General features: G+C 43.8%; 1 protein-coding gene across 1 annotated transcript in view; it reads right to left on the reverse strand.

Moving 5' to 3' along the window:
- DNAAF11 (dynein axonemal assembly factor 11) overlaps positions 1 to 13,516 on the reverse strand; it is a 50,579-nt gene that overhangs the window by 14,254 nt on the left and 22,809 nt on the right. The window contains exons 7-10 of the mRNA XM_087825496.1: positions 9,402 to 9,476; positions 6,674 to 6,739; positions 3,473 to 3,542; positions 2,648 to 2,743 (exon numbers count right to left, since the gene is read on the reverse strand). Coding sequence (XP_087681622.1) covers positions 2,648 to 2,743; positions 3,473 to 3,542; positions 6,674 to 6,739; positions 9,402 to 9,476 — 307 coding nt within the window. The remainder of the gene's footprint in view (positions 1 to 2,647; positions 2,744 to 3,472; positions 3,543 to 6,673; positions 6,740 to 9,401; positions 9,477 to 13,516) is intronic.

The following is a 13,516-nucleotide window of genomic DNA, read 5'->3' on the forward strand; positions in this document are numbered from 1 at the left end:
GACATGCCGACTTTCAGAGGCCTGGATATGAGAAAGAGCTAGCAGGCAAATAGAAATGTCTGTTTTAAGAGTCTTGCTGTGAAGCAGATCAGGGCAATAAATAGAGGTGGGTGTTTTTATTTTGTTCTGTTTCTAGGAAGGGGGATGATTCAGCATGGTTTCTAATGTAAGATGCAGAGGGGGAATTCAGTGAAGCAGTAGAGAGAACAGGGAACTGTCGGAGGCCAGTGGAAACAGGATCCAACACACACCTGGAGAGTCTGAATGGATCACAGACAGTCCACACAGAAAATTGGGAAGTAAGGCCAAACAGGGGAAGGAAGGGGGACTGAACTACATGGGAATTAACTTTGGAGGCTCTTGAAGTTTTAGGGATGAGAAATCATGTACTAAAAAAGAGTAGACATATGAATGGGACAGGACAACCTAGCAGCCCTTACGACAGGCTCACTTGAAATGATCGACCAGAGACTAAAGGTGAATTTATGGTGGGCACAGGACAAGCATATCTGAGTAGAAAGTACTCAGAGAAATAGATGTCCAACTAATAAGGGGAAGGGAGCCTGAGACTGTGGTTTTTAAAATCAGGGTCTATAACACTGACCTTCATATGTGACCTTCACCTCTGTGCTCAATGGAGCAGAACCGAGCAGTGTGTTCACCAACTGGAGCTGTAAATATATTTTGCTCTTCAGTTCACATGGCAACTTCCTTAATCTCAGTTAATTACTCCAAAAGAACACCCAAAGGAAATCATGAAGCATATTCTTAGAGTGTTCCTGTAACTTGTCAATTGAGAATCTAGATGGGAGTTTAATTTAATGAGTTGGTGTGAGCTCCTCAGTGAATGCAAAATTTCAGTTCAATCTTGTTAAGCTGGCCTGTGATGAGATCAGGTGCCCAACATCCCAGGCTGCTGATGGTAAGACTGTTTACGGACATATAACTCAGCCTGACCTCACTTAAGAAAACATACGGAAGGCCAAGCATAAACTCTAAGAAAACGTTATAGGGGAATATTCTCACTCAGAATGGGAACTAAAACCATGCATGTGGTACCCGTAAGTATGTAACAAGTATAAAAGAAAAACTTAAAAAAACAAACACACACTTTTGAGGGACATAAAATAACAGTAAGACATGGGAAAACATACATTATTGGATATGTAATTTTTATAATTTTCAGGTGTATTTAACATGAAAAATTTACAGATATAAGAACAAAAAGGACAGTGGAAATAAGATGCTGTGTTTATTTATGAGGTTCACAGCAGTGGCAGCCAGGATTTCTGATCAGTTGCCTGGCACCTGCAACAGTACACAAGTTGTGTCTTGATTTCCTTTTAGGAAGCACCAGCTACAGTTAGAATGGAAGTTTCCAAAAAACAAAACAAACCACCCCCCAAAAAACCTGCTGATCATTGTGTTATACAAATGTCTATATCAAAGTACTGGGGTAATTAAGTTATCTCTTCGATTTCCCTATAGGATATTGTAATGAGCATGCATTTCCTTAATTGTTGCAGTCACCAAGGACAATGCAATTCTTACAGTTCTGTTTATTTTTTTGCTTGACAACAAATTGTATTTGCTGTTTTATTGCCTCAGAATAAAAATACATAATTGATTACCCATAATCAATCTGCTGCAAAACCGGCTATAGGAAAATGAGGGATATTAAATCATCATCGAAACCTCATTGGTGAGTCAAGTGTACACTGTGCCCAGTCACGCCTGATGCCTTCTTCTCTTCTTCCATTGTAACTGGCTTATCTGTTCTTCCCCTTTGGACCTGAGTGGCTGAGGCAAAGCTATCTCACCCTAGCTCATGGCCTGAGATAACAGTAACCAAAAAGAAAATAATAGAAACAAAACAAAGTGCTACCATCTTTTTGTCAGAGGTTGGTTCAGGTGTCCAGGGTCCAGCTATGGACTTGGAATCTTCAGCTAAATGGGCTTCACCAATCAGAGGAACTTTTATTCCATGGTGACAGGAGAGGCTTCCTTTGTCTCTTTTCTCTGATTCACAGTAAAAGTACATCTATACCACCTCTCCCCGCAAAAGTAGGCAAAAAAGAGTTTTAGTTAAAATAAGACCTTGTCCATATATAAAAATATGAAAAATAATACTAGCAATATTTACTGAGTGCTCACTATACTATGAATTTTATGTGTATTATCTCTCTTAAGCATTAATTAGGACAGAGAGGCCTAGGAAAGTTCATAACTTGCCTAAAGTCACAAACCTAGAGAGCTCAATATTTGGAATTCAAACACACACCAAGGCAGACTACATCTCCTCTCAGCTACAGGTAAGGAAAGTACTGATCACCAGTAATACACACGCTCGAAGAACCATGCGATTTACAAAAGTCAACTTCCACCCACACTCTGGTCTGTAGAGGTAGGGAAGGCTGCAGAGACTAAAATCCTGGCAGGACGAGTCACCTTAGGCCCCAGCCACGTCCTAGTCCTGGTTCTCTGTTCTCATAGGTCTTTGTGCTCCTGCTTGAGCTGGCGGGAGTAGATTTTCTGGCTTTCTCAACCAAAAGAACCTTGATCAGAAGTTATAATTAACCCAGGCACGTCAAGTACTGCAGGAACTAACACATCCAGACTTGAAACTGATGCAAATGACATCACCTACCTTGGGCATGCAGACTACCAGATGCCCTGTCGTCTGAGATCTTTTAGCGGAGCTGCTGTCAGGTTTGACTTCTGCAGGAAGGACAAGCTGGAAGGGCTGGAAATGAACAGGAAGAGCCACAGGGAGCAAGTGCATCTTACACAGAGTGTAGTCACTTTACGAGGTATTTTCATTACAAATCCAAGGTTCAACATTCAATTTTTAAAAATGTGCTTACACTTACGAGAAACAAAACAATATATGGGCTATGCTTGATATGCATGAACTATTTTACCTATTTTAATGAATAGTCTAAAGAACAGTCATCGATCACAAACAATGAAACACTCATTGGTCCATTTATGTTAACGTGGATAATGAAGAATTTGTAGACAAAAATTACTGTCCTAAAACATCAACATATTTCCATTTTAAAGTCATCAAGCTACCTCATATGAATGATCAGAATTAGCAAAAACTACTATTTCAAAAATTATGAAATTACAGTTACTATGAATGAAAGCATTGACAATGTAAATTTAAAATAGGTACAGTATTTAAATATAAGTTCAAGCATAGCCTACGACATATATAAAAGTCAGCTTTGGGAAAAGTTCCAACACAATAGACACAGGTTAACGATATTAATTTATCAAGCTGCACGGTGATCAGCAAGCACTCCTGCTGAGTGCTGCTCCCCTGGCATAAAGTCATGTGCCTAAAAACTAGCTTTCTGACTGGGTTTCTCCTTTCCCATTTTAATATTACTTTAAAAAATGTTCAGGCAGCCTAGCTTAGTCTAAGGCTTGGCTCTTGAAATTTAACAGTCTACAGCGTCACACTTACCTTCCCCTTGACCATTACTCGCACGTAAGTTGGCTGCACATCAACACTGATTAAAGAGGTATCCATATACCTTGAGAATTCAACATAGTAAACATACTTAATCTTGTGAGTTTTCAAAAACATTAAGTTTGCAAATGAATTTACAAATATAAACCCACACTTATGGGACCATTTTAAATGGGAGAGCTTAAAATTTCCATGCTAAACAGGTCTTAAAAAATTAGCCTCGATTTAATCCTCAGATCAAAGAAAATTCAATATATCAGCAATTTCATTTTTAGACCCACAAGTACACTTGGCATTGATTGCCCCTAACCCAAAAATATCGGAGGCCTGGAATGTGAGGTTTGCAAAAACAGCTTGCCTGTTCTTTCATGAATATTTTATTTTAAGCCCCTAAGACGTGAATAGCCAGGAATGCTGACTGGACTCTGCGTGGGGGCTGCAACCCAGGCCCAGCTTCCTTAGCTGCTCTCCGCCCCGCTCCGCTCTGCAGCTGCCCCGAGACCATCCCCCCAGGGCTCTGCTCCTCCCTGGAAGGCACCGCCTGCTGAGCGAGCGAAGCCTCTGTCTGCGGCAGCGACCCCGGGATCAGGTGGCAAGTGTCCTCGACTTCCCGAACAAGTGATGGATGAAGACTTCACCTCGCGTCTTCAGACAAATCACTATATTCATACATTTTAAAATACTGCTTGTGAACATTAAAAAATGCAGTGATGATTCAAAAACCAGAAGTATTCAGGCAGGCAGGTAACACCGGGGTTCCAGGCACAGGCTGCAGTCACACAGGCCTGGGAGGGAGGGCGCCGCGCCTCCTGCCTTAACCGCTCTGCGCCTCGGCTTCCTCACCTGTAAAATGGGGGTGCCGACAGTGCCTGTCACCAAATAGCTGCGGGGACACATGCCTGGTGCCTCGTACATAATTAGCGCTTACAAAGCATCATTTTCTCTTATTTAATAAAAATCATGATAATGAAAAGTAGAATCACGGGCTCCTAGAACTTCACGTTCAGTATCTACCTCCGGAACGGCCGGCATGTTCTCTCTGGGGCTCAGGTGCGCTTGCCTGTCCCAGCGACAGGGTCTCTGCACGCGCCGCTTTGCTCTGCCGCAGCCTCCCGCCCGTTCTGTGCAGAGCTCCCTGCTGCTCATCCTGGGGTTTCCAGTGCGCACATTGCTGACTTCCCCTGACTATACCTCCAGCCAGGAAGCTACACACACCATTCCTCCTGTCCCTGAGCTCTGTCCCTCTCCTGCGGGGCCCTCTTCTCCCTCTGTGATGACGTATCATGTGCCTACCTGCTGACTCTCTGTCTCCCCTACTGGGCCGTAAGCTACAGGAGAGCAGTGCCTGTGTTGAGAACAGGCCAGTTACAGTCTCCCAGGGCCTGGCACCCAGTAGGTATTCTATAGATATCTGCTGAATGAAGGCAGGAAGCATACACGAATGAAGGAAGGAACTTCCCCTCCCGTGTGCAGCCACGTGCGGATGAAGATAACATGAAACTTCAGTGTAATCAGTTTAGACAGAATCATGGGAAGGGAAGGGTTTTACTATGGAGACAGGAGAAATATTACTAGTCTTTGAAAATGTACGAGCACAGAGATGAGGCAAGTTTTCCTTCGGAGACGAAGGTGAAGCAGTTAACAGAGCTAAAAAGAAAAAAGATCACATAGTCATTAAACCCCAGGAATAAGGCCTAAAAATGGAAAGGCCCGAAAAAGGTGACAGGGAATGTCTAACCGAAAGACAACTGAAAGGGTGCCTGCGGGGCTGGAGGAGCAGAGCACACAGAGGCAGCCGGAGAAGAGCCGAGCGCTCCTTCGAGGCGGGGCCAGGCGGGCGGGGCAGAGCCCGGGCCTGTGGGACAGGCAGCTCTGTGCGAGCAGGGAGGGGTCACGCCAGGAGCTGGGCCCGATTCACAACAGGCAAGGGCAGGCCGCCATGAAACCACCCAAATGCCCAGCGATCGGTGACTGGCCAGAAAGCGGTATATCCATACAGTGGAGTATTATTTGGCCATGGAAAGGGAGGAAATTCTGACAGGGGCTACCTAAGTAAGCCCTTAAAGACATTACACTGAGTGAAAGAAGCCAGATGCACAGGCTACATGTGATTCAATTTATATGAAATATCCAGAGTAGGCAAATCTACAGAGACAGAAAGCAGATTATGGGTTGTCAGGGGAAAGGGGAAGCGAGGAGTGACTGCTTAATGGGTACGGGGCTTCCTTTCAGGGTGATCAAAATTTCCTGGAAGTAGGTAGTGGCAATGGTTGTACAACATTGTATGTTTATTAAATTTCACTGAGTTGTACACTTGAAATGGTTGAAGTGATAAATTTTAAGTTATGTGGTTTACCACAGTTAAAGAACAAAGTTGGAATTAGGCCTGGAGGTTCATGTTCTGGCTTCTCCAGTTACTGTGTTTACTCTGACAAGACTCACTGTCTGAATATTTACCCCCTCATGGATAATTCCAGGATAATCATCCCTCCCACTTCACTGACTTATGAGAGATTAAATAAAACAGTGCTGATTATGTAAAACAGCCCTTAAAAAGAGAAAGAATGCCCGGCCAACATGGCTCAGCGGTTGAGCATCAACCTAAGATCCAGGAGATAGCAGTTTGATTCCCGGTTGGGGCACATGCCCAACTTGTGGGCTCAGTTCCCAGCAGGGGTCCTGCAGGGGGCAGCCGATCAAGGATTCTCTCTCATCACTGATGTTTCTATCTCTCCCTTCCTCTCTCTGGAATCAATAAACTTGTATTAAAAAAAAAAAAAAGAGAAGGACCTTCATTATAATTCATGTGTATAAATGTTCATTGACTCCCATCATCAGTATTCATTCATTCATTCATTCATTCATTCATTCATTCTTGTCCTTATGGAGTTCCCACCAGGTGCCAGGCGCTGTTTTAGGGGCTGGAGATATAAGAAAGGAGGAAAGGAAAAAACAAACAAAACAAAGTTCTTGCCTTGTCACAAATTTTTTAAAATACAAGTCAATTTAGTTTGTCAGGTAAAAGTCAAAAAGCAGGGACGGGGAGAGGGGGCAGTGGAAGTGCCAGGGGAGGGGCAGGTGCTGGTTTATATCAAACCAAGTTTCATTTCAAAATGTTTCACAGCTCAAGAGATCGCACCCGAGACTGAAAGCAGACAGAAATGCCATTGAATACGCATGATAAGGCGTCTTTACCTGTACACCGCCAGGTCCAGGATGATCTGGTTGCGCTTTTCATCGTCTTTCAAAGAAAAGTCAAGTCTAAGGAGCCATCCATTCAGGGAAGAGAGAGGGAGATGATATCTTTAGCAACACCTTACAGACAGCCTAAATCCATTACCAAAAAGTAAGCTTCATAATAATGACATAATACTTTCCAATGACAAACTTATTTTGGTAGCTGAGCAATAAAATGTCTATGCCAATTTAAAAATTTCAACGGGAACCTATAACATGTTCATAAATGACCTGTTTACATTGTTTAAATGTGAGACTCGTAAGATAAATTACATACAGAAAATGAGCATTGGTGCAGAGACAGAGACACCTGGTGGTTAAAGGTTTCTTTCCCGCTCTGTTGGAGTTTGCTGGGAGGAAACCAAAGCACTGGACATGTTTACGGAGAAGTAAAAGCTGTACTGGCCTCCCCTCATCAAACACCCTGTTCCTTACGTTCTGAGCAGTCGCCTTTTTCCTTGCCATCTTTTTTCTTCTCCCTTCATTGCTGACCTTCCCATCACCTTGGGAAATGCTGAGACACTGCCCATTATTTATCACCTTACAGATGAAGCAACAGAGGCTCAGAGAAGCTGGCGCAGCGGAGAAAGAGGCCATAGGAGCCAGAGAGACAGGATTTTAAAGCCCTAGGTCGGTCCACGGTACCCCGAGGCTGAGTCCTAGGTGTAACTTCCATACTGTTCAGAATCACTATTTCAGAACTACTTGGTGACTTTTATTTTGAGCACTTACTTATCACATTATTCTGTAACACACATAACCCAACAATATTAAAGAATATAAGCTAAACTGTTTGGAAAATGTAATATTAGCCACAGATCTGGTTGTCATTACGTCTGCTTGTGGCAGTCATTCTCCTGATTTCAACAGCCCAGCTGTGTGGGACTTTAGTTGTTCCAACAACCTATACTTTTATTTCTTAAATCTCATCTCAGGAGCTTTTTTATGTGCTGGCCCCTCTGCCTCGATTGCTACTCCCCAATTTTCCAGTCAGCCAACATAAACTGCCCCTTCATACATCACTTGAAAGGTAAATTCAGAGAGGCTTTCTATAGCAGGGATTGCTATCATTCCCCAATACCTGCTCTCCCTTTCTCACTAGGAGTGGAACCCCTGATTTTAACTAGGAGCATGGCTCTGCGGAGTAGAGGCTACATTTTCCAGCCTCCCTTGCAGCTAGATGACGTCATGTAATTTAGTTCTGCGAAGGAAAGTGTTGTATGGCACTTTTCAGGAATTTTCCTAAACAGGGGCAGTGTATGGCCTTCTTTCCCTTCCTGCTTCTTTATTTGGCTGAGTGGAAGAGATTATAGGAGGCCGAGAGAGGAACCAGGGAGACTGCTTAACAAGCTTTTGCAATTGTCCAAGTTTTGTTGACACAGAATAAGCTCCAGAGGGCAGTGGACAGGGGTCCAGCAAGGGGAAGAGAATGACCTGGATTACAAGGTGTATGGAGCCATGTAGGAATAACATTCTGGGTGATGACAGACGACCCAGGGTGGTTGGGAAGGGTGACCTCAGCATGATAGAGGTAGGTAGTAGGAGCAGAGCTGACGGGCAACCATAGAATCCCCCTAAATAGGATTAGTTTTAGGGGCAGGTAAAGTGGTCAGTGTGGTGGTCTCACTAGAAGCACAGAGAGCTCTGGGGGTCTCCTAAGCCCCGCTGTAGTTGAAGAGAGACGTCTTCCCACTAGACTTTCAATCCATGAAGGAAGAAGCCTATCGTGGACACTGCTGTATGGCCAGTGCCCAGCACAATGTCTTGTGCTGCATTCATGCCCACTGGAAGGTATGTGTGGGAGGAGGGAGATTATAAACTTGATCGTGGACACTACTAGAATTGGGTTAATGGGAGCAAGTCGGACACACCACCTATGTGACCTTGGGCAAGTCACTTCACCTCTCAGGCTCAGGTTTTGGATCTAAGAAAAAGAAACGCAACCATCACAAAGGACTGCCATAAAGATGAAATCAGTAATGCCTGGCAGTTATTCAGGACAGTGCCTTCATCATGGTAATGGCACAGCTAACGAAATGATGAAATGAAACAGATTCTGAGTAATAAGGTGAAGTGAACAAGATTTAGACCATGGGCTTTTTGGACTATTATTTAGCTCCAAAGGGCCTTCATAGTCTGCTTTCTAGTTTTAAACTTTAAGATGGCCAGAAAGCGTAGACCATGTGTTATTATACTTGAGGATTTCCAGTTTGAATACTTTCCCTCTCTCATTAACTTCGTGTGATATTTATATCAATTTTTTCCCCTGGCTCTCGAGTGCTTTGAGAATATGTTCCAGGGTATAAAGTAGATGCATAGGACATGTATCAATATTCTCAGCCTTATTCATGGCAGTTTTAAAAATTAATACACACAACAATGATGTATTGGCAACTTTCAGCCATAAGATTGTAAATTGCCCAAAGTTTCGGGGGACACAAATAACTAGAATTTCCTTACGTCAAGATCATTTTCTGGATGCCGAGGAAATGAAACATGACATTATGCACTTGGAAACATAATGGATATTTTGCTTTCAAATGTGCACAAATGTCATTCTTATTAGAGTCACAGAGCTTATGAAGAGAGGTCAGGAGGTCAGATGCACCCTCCACAGAGCAAGCTTGTAACCAGAATGACCAGCTCCAAAGATGCTGCTGCTTCAAGCCCCTGCGCCCTCACATACTTGGGCTCATTCACGTTCAGAGCTCTCCCGTCTCCAGTGATCAGCGTCCTGGGTGGTTTCACTTTCTTCTTCTCGCTTAAGATGGGGTGGGGGGGACAAGGGGCAGAGGGGAGAGGGGAAAATAAACAAAAAGAACATAACGGTTATTGATAATTGTGAGAAACCATGTAAGGAAAACGAGTCAGATATTTATGATTACGTCAACACTTGACTGCTTGGCAGTCCACTCTCTGCCTGAAATTGACCATGAGGCAGATTTCTGCCCGGTTGTATCCATATCTATATAGCAAAAATGTGAGCAAGACAATCTGCCAGATAATTTAATGAGGGAGAAAAAACCCTTTTCATAAAATACCCATTAATATTTAAATAAGTCTATTTTATGCATGATATACCCAGATCACTGTCAATTCTCCACTTGTGTATGCGGCTTTTGCTTTTGTTAAAATCGCAATTTTTAAACAGCCAAGTAGAATCTATTTTATAGAAATAAAAATACCAGTACATAAGGACCTATGTAAAAGAGGTCTAATCACAGCACTGTCTGTGGTGACAAAACCCTGGAACTGTCCCACATGCCCACCAGGGAGGAAGGACTGGGTCAGCTGTGGGACGGTCACCCCTGGAACTGTCCCAAAGGCCCAGGAGGGAAGGAAGGACTGGGTTAGCTGTGGGACAGTCACCCCTGGGACTATCCCGAATGTCGACCAGGGGAGGAAGGATTGGGTCAGCTGTGGGACAGTCATCCCTGAAACTGTCCTGCATGCCCACCAGGGGAGGAAGGACTGGGTCAGCTGCAGGACAGTCACCCCTGGAACTGTCCTGCATGCCCACCAGGGGAGGAAGGATGGGGTCAGCCATGGGATAGTCATGCTGAGATATTTTGTAGCTATGAAAAATGTGCTTGCTCTTTACCTACTGATCTAAAAAGTGAAAGAAAAGGGTTAATGATGTATTTAGTGAGACGAAATATATAACATAGAAGTCCCTTTTTGTGTTTTATAAAAGACTCCAAATTCTACCTTTGCACAACTAATTCATGCAATTGTAGAGGGCAGAGAAAGTTCTGGAGGGATCTGCTCAAGCCAGTTAACACTCATCATGTTGGAGGGGTAAGGACAGGAAGGTAAGAAGTGGAGCAAAGAGGAAGACTCACGGATAACATGAAGAAATGTAGAACGTAAGTTCTATGTATTTAAAACATTACTGAAAATATATAAAAACTAAAATAGGCGTGTATCTAGAAGATCAGATGGGTGAATTTGTTTAGATGATAAAATTAGAGGCAATTCTTCGCCTTGGATTTCTACTGCTCACTTTTAAAATTTAATTAAGGTTTGCCTTCAATATTATCTTATATTAGATTCAGGTGTATGGCATAGTGGACAACCATATATTTTATGAAGTGTTACCTCCAATATTTCCAGGGCCCACCTGGCACCACACATAGTTATCACAATATTATTGATTAGGTTCCCTACTGTTCTTTTAGTACTGATTTTGTCAGTTAACTTTATTTTAAAATATAAAGTTATTCACATTTTTGTGCTTTTCAAAGGGGACCCCAGGTCCAATAAGTCAATGTCCTCATGAACTGCATTATTCTCTGAGCCAGTATACTTAAGGGGCATCCATAAAGGCAAACATCTCAGGGACCCACAGCTTGGGCAGAGCACAGCACACTGAACAGGGACTAAGCTTCCATCCAAGGAGGCTGTACTCTCAGGCTGTCAGGGAAAGAAACATTTCTCCTGCTTTCAGGCTCAATAAAATGCAATTCACATATATATATAAACATATATGTATATATATGGGTGCATATACATCAGAAATAGTCCTTATTAAATAAACACATGGAATTTCCATTTCAAAGAGTTCTCGAGCATGCAAAGCACTTTTGCATGTATTGGCCCATCTGATTCTCTTAACAATACAGTAGAGTAGGGAAGGCAGGTGTCCAAGTCCTTGTTTAACTGATGAGGAAACAGATGAGGAGAAGTCAGGTACATGCCAACGTCACACAGAGTAGGTAGCAGAGCCGGGACATGAATCCACATTTTGTGACATTATTCAGTGTTCGTCCCAGAGCACTGAGGGGCCTCTTAGTGCACAAATCACCACATTTTATAAACTAGTGCAGACAAAATTCAGTTCTCATTTTGTACCTCCCTGTTTAATTCATAAAGAAAATGTATGAAAGCAGCAGATTTCCAAGTGCTTTGCTACTCTTTTGGTTTCTTACTGTTTCAGAGCTAATCGATCGCATTCCTGAGCTCAAAAATTAGAATCCCATAGTGACACATTTTATACACTAGACTTGAGCAGTGACATGAAATAGAATAAGGCAGAGCCTATCTTATAAAAGCTCCTCTGAAAATAATAGCTTACACATTCTAGCTCCTTAACAAGTTCTATCTAAATAATTTGAAAGTGAAAGCATATTGTTAAATGTCCAAGAGAGTTGTATTAGGAAAATATAGTGCCCAATGAAACTAGTTTCTAATTATTTATTTTGTAAATTAAAAGACGCAAAGGAACTCATTCATCCCACAAAGTGGCCTTTTTCTTGGTACCATGATAACTAGTATTGCTAACCCAGGCCCTACTACTACTTGACAGATTTAAAGTGGTTACAAAACTGGTTCCAGACAAGATGGTGGTGTAGGTAAACACGGGACACACCACTTCCCACAACCACATCAAAATTACAACTATAATACAGAACAACCATTACTCAGAACCTCCTGAAATCTAGCTGAAGGGAAGTCCTACAACTAGGAAACTGAAGAAGCACATCAAGACCAGTAGGAAGGTCAGAGTCACTGGGCGGAATCGAGGAACCTGCTGGTCCCACATCCACAGGGGGTGGTTTAAAATTGGGAGCAATATCTTGGCTGTGGAGGTTTCCCTGAAAAGCAAGGGGTCCCAGCCCAACACCAGGCTCCCAGCCCAGAGTTCCAGAACCAGGAAGAGATGTCCCCACAACTTCTGGCTATAAAAAACAGTGGAGATTGTGGCTGAGGGACATGGAGGCTGCCAGAGTCCCAGGCAGCTCCTCCTAAAGGGCCCGTGCACGGACTTACTCAGACTTACTCCCTCTGAGCTCCAGCACTGGGCAGCAGTTTGAAAGGAACCCGGGACATTTGAGGAGGAATTAACTTGCTTGGAATTAGGGTGAGAGCTGGAGGGGCAGCTTTCTCCCAAACAGGAGTGCTGGCAAAGGCCACTGCTCCTTTGACAAGCCCTCCCCCCACAGAGCCAGCAGATGGGGCACCATCATCTGAATCTATCAACCTGGTTCACACTATTCACTTGGCCCTGGTGATTCTCTGATACTCCGGCCCTCCCTACTTGCAGGCTCATCCAAGCCATTGCCAGTGGCTTTTCCACACAACTGGCCTCTCTTTCCTCAAGCTTCAGACTTTCCTAAAATCTCTCAAACAAGCAGCAGGTGTCCTCAGCGTGCTCCATACCACTCAATAAGTGACCCAAGTCCAGGCACTAGTGGCAATCCACCTTGGTTCATAGCTTGGCCTCTCCTGGGCACCTCCAAGCCCAACACAAGCAGCAGCCATTTGCAGATTGCTTTGTAGCTCATGCTGGGTGGCCATGGGCAGAGCACAGGGAGTGGCTGACTTTGCACCTCCCAGGAGGCTCCAGAGCCAGTGCACCACACCAGGTGGTCAGTCAGCTTTGACTACGTCGGATTAGAACCCTACCACTTCTTCGAGTGACAAATTCAAGGGCAGACTTGGTGAGCACTAAAGCCCCACTGAAGCAAGTCCTGCTCCATAAGGGTGTCTCCTGTATAGCAGCTCTTCTGCTGTAGTTGCAGCTGATCCTCGCAACCAACTGGCCTGAGGGTCAATCCCTCTCAGTGACGCCAATATCAACCAAGGCTCAACTGCAATAGAAGAGTGCACACAGCTCACAAGGGGCACATCTGGAGTGCCTATCTCCGGTGACTGGGGAGGCTGAGCCACTGGGCCTTACAGGGCGCTTACTACACCAGACTCTACCAAGTCTGGGAGACATAGCAGATCTACCTAATACATAGAAACAAACACAGGGAAACAGCCAAAATGCAGAGAAAAAGAAACATGTCACAAATGAAA

Source organism: Miniopterus natalensis, chromosome 16, assembly GCF_054644295.1.
Source record: "Miniopterus natalensis isolate mMinNat1 chromosome 16, mMinNat1.hap1, whole genome shotgun sequence".
Taxonomy (NCBI): domain Eukaryota; kingdom Metazoa; phylum Chordata; class Mammalia; order Chiroptera; family Miniopteridae; genus Miniopterus; species Miniopterus natalensis.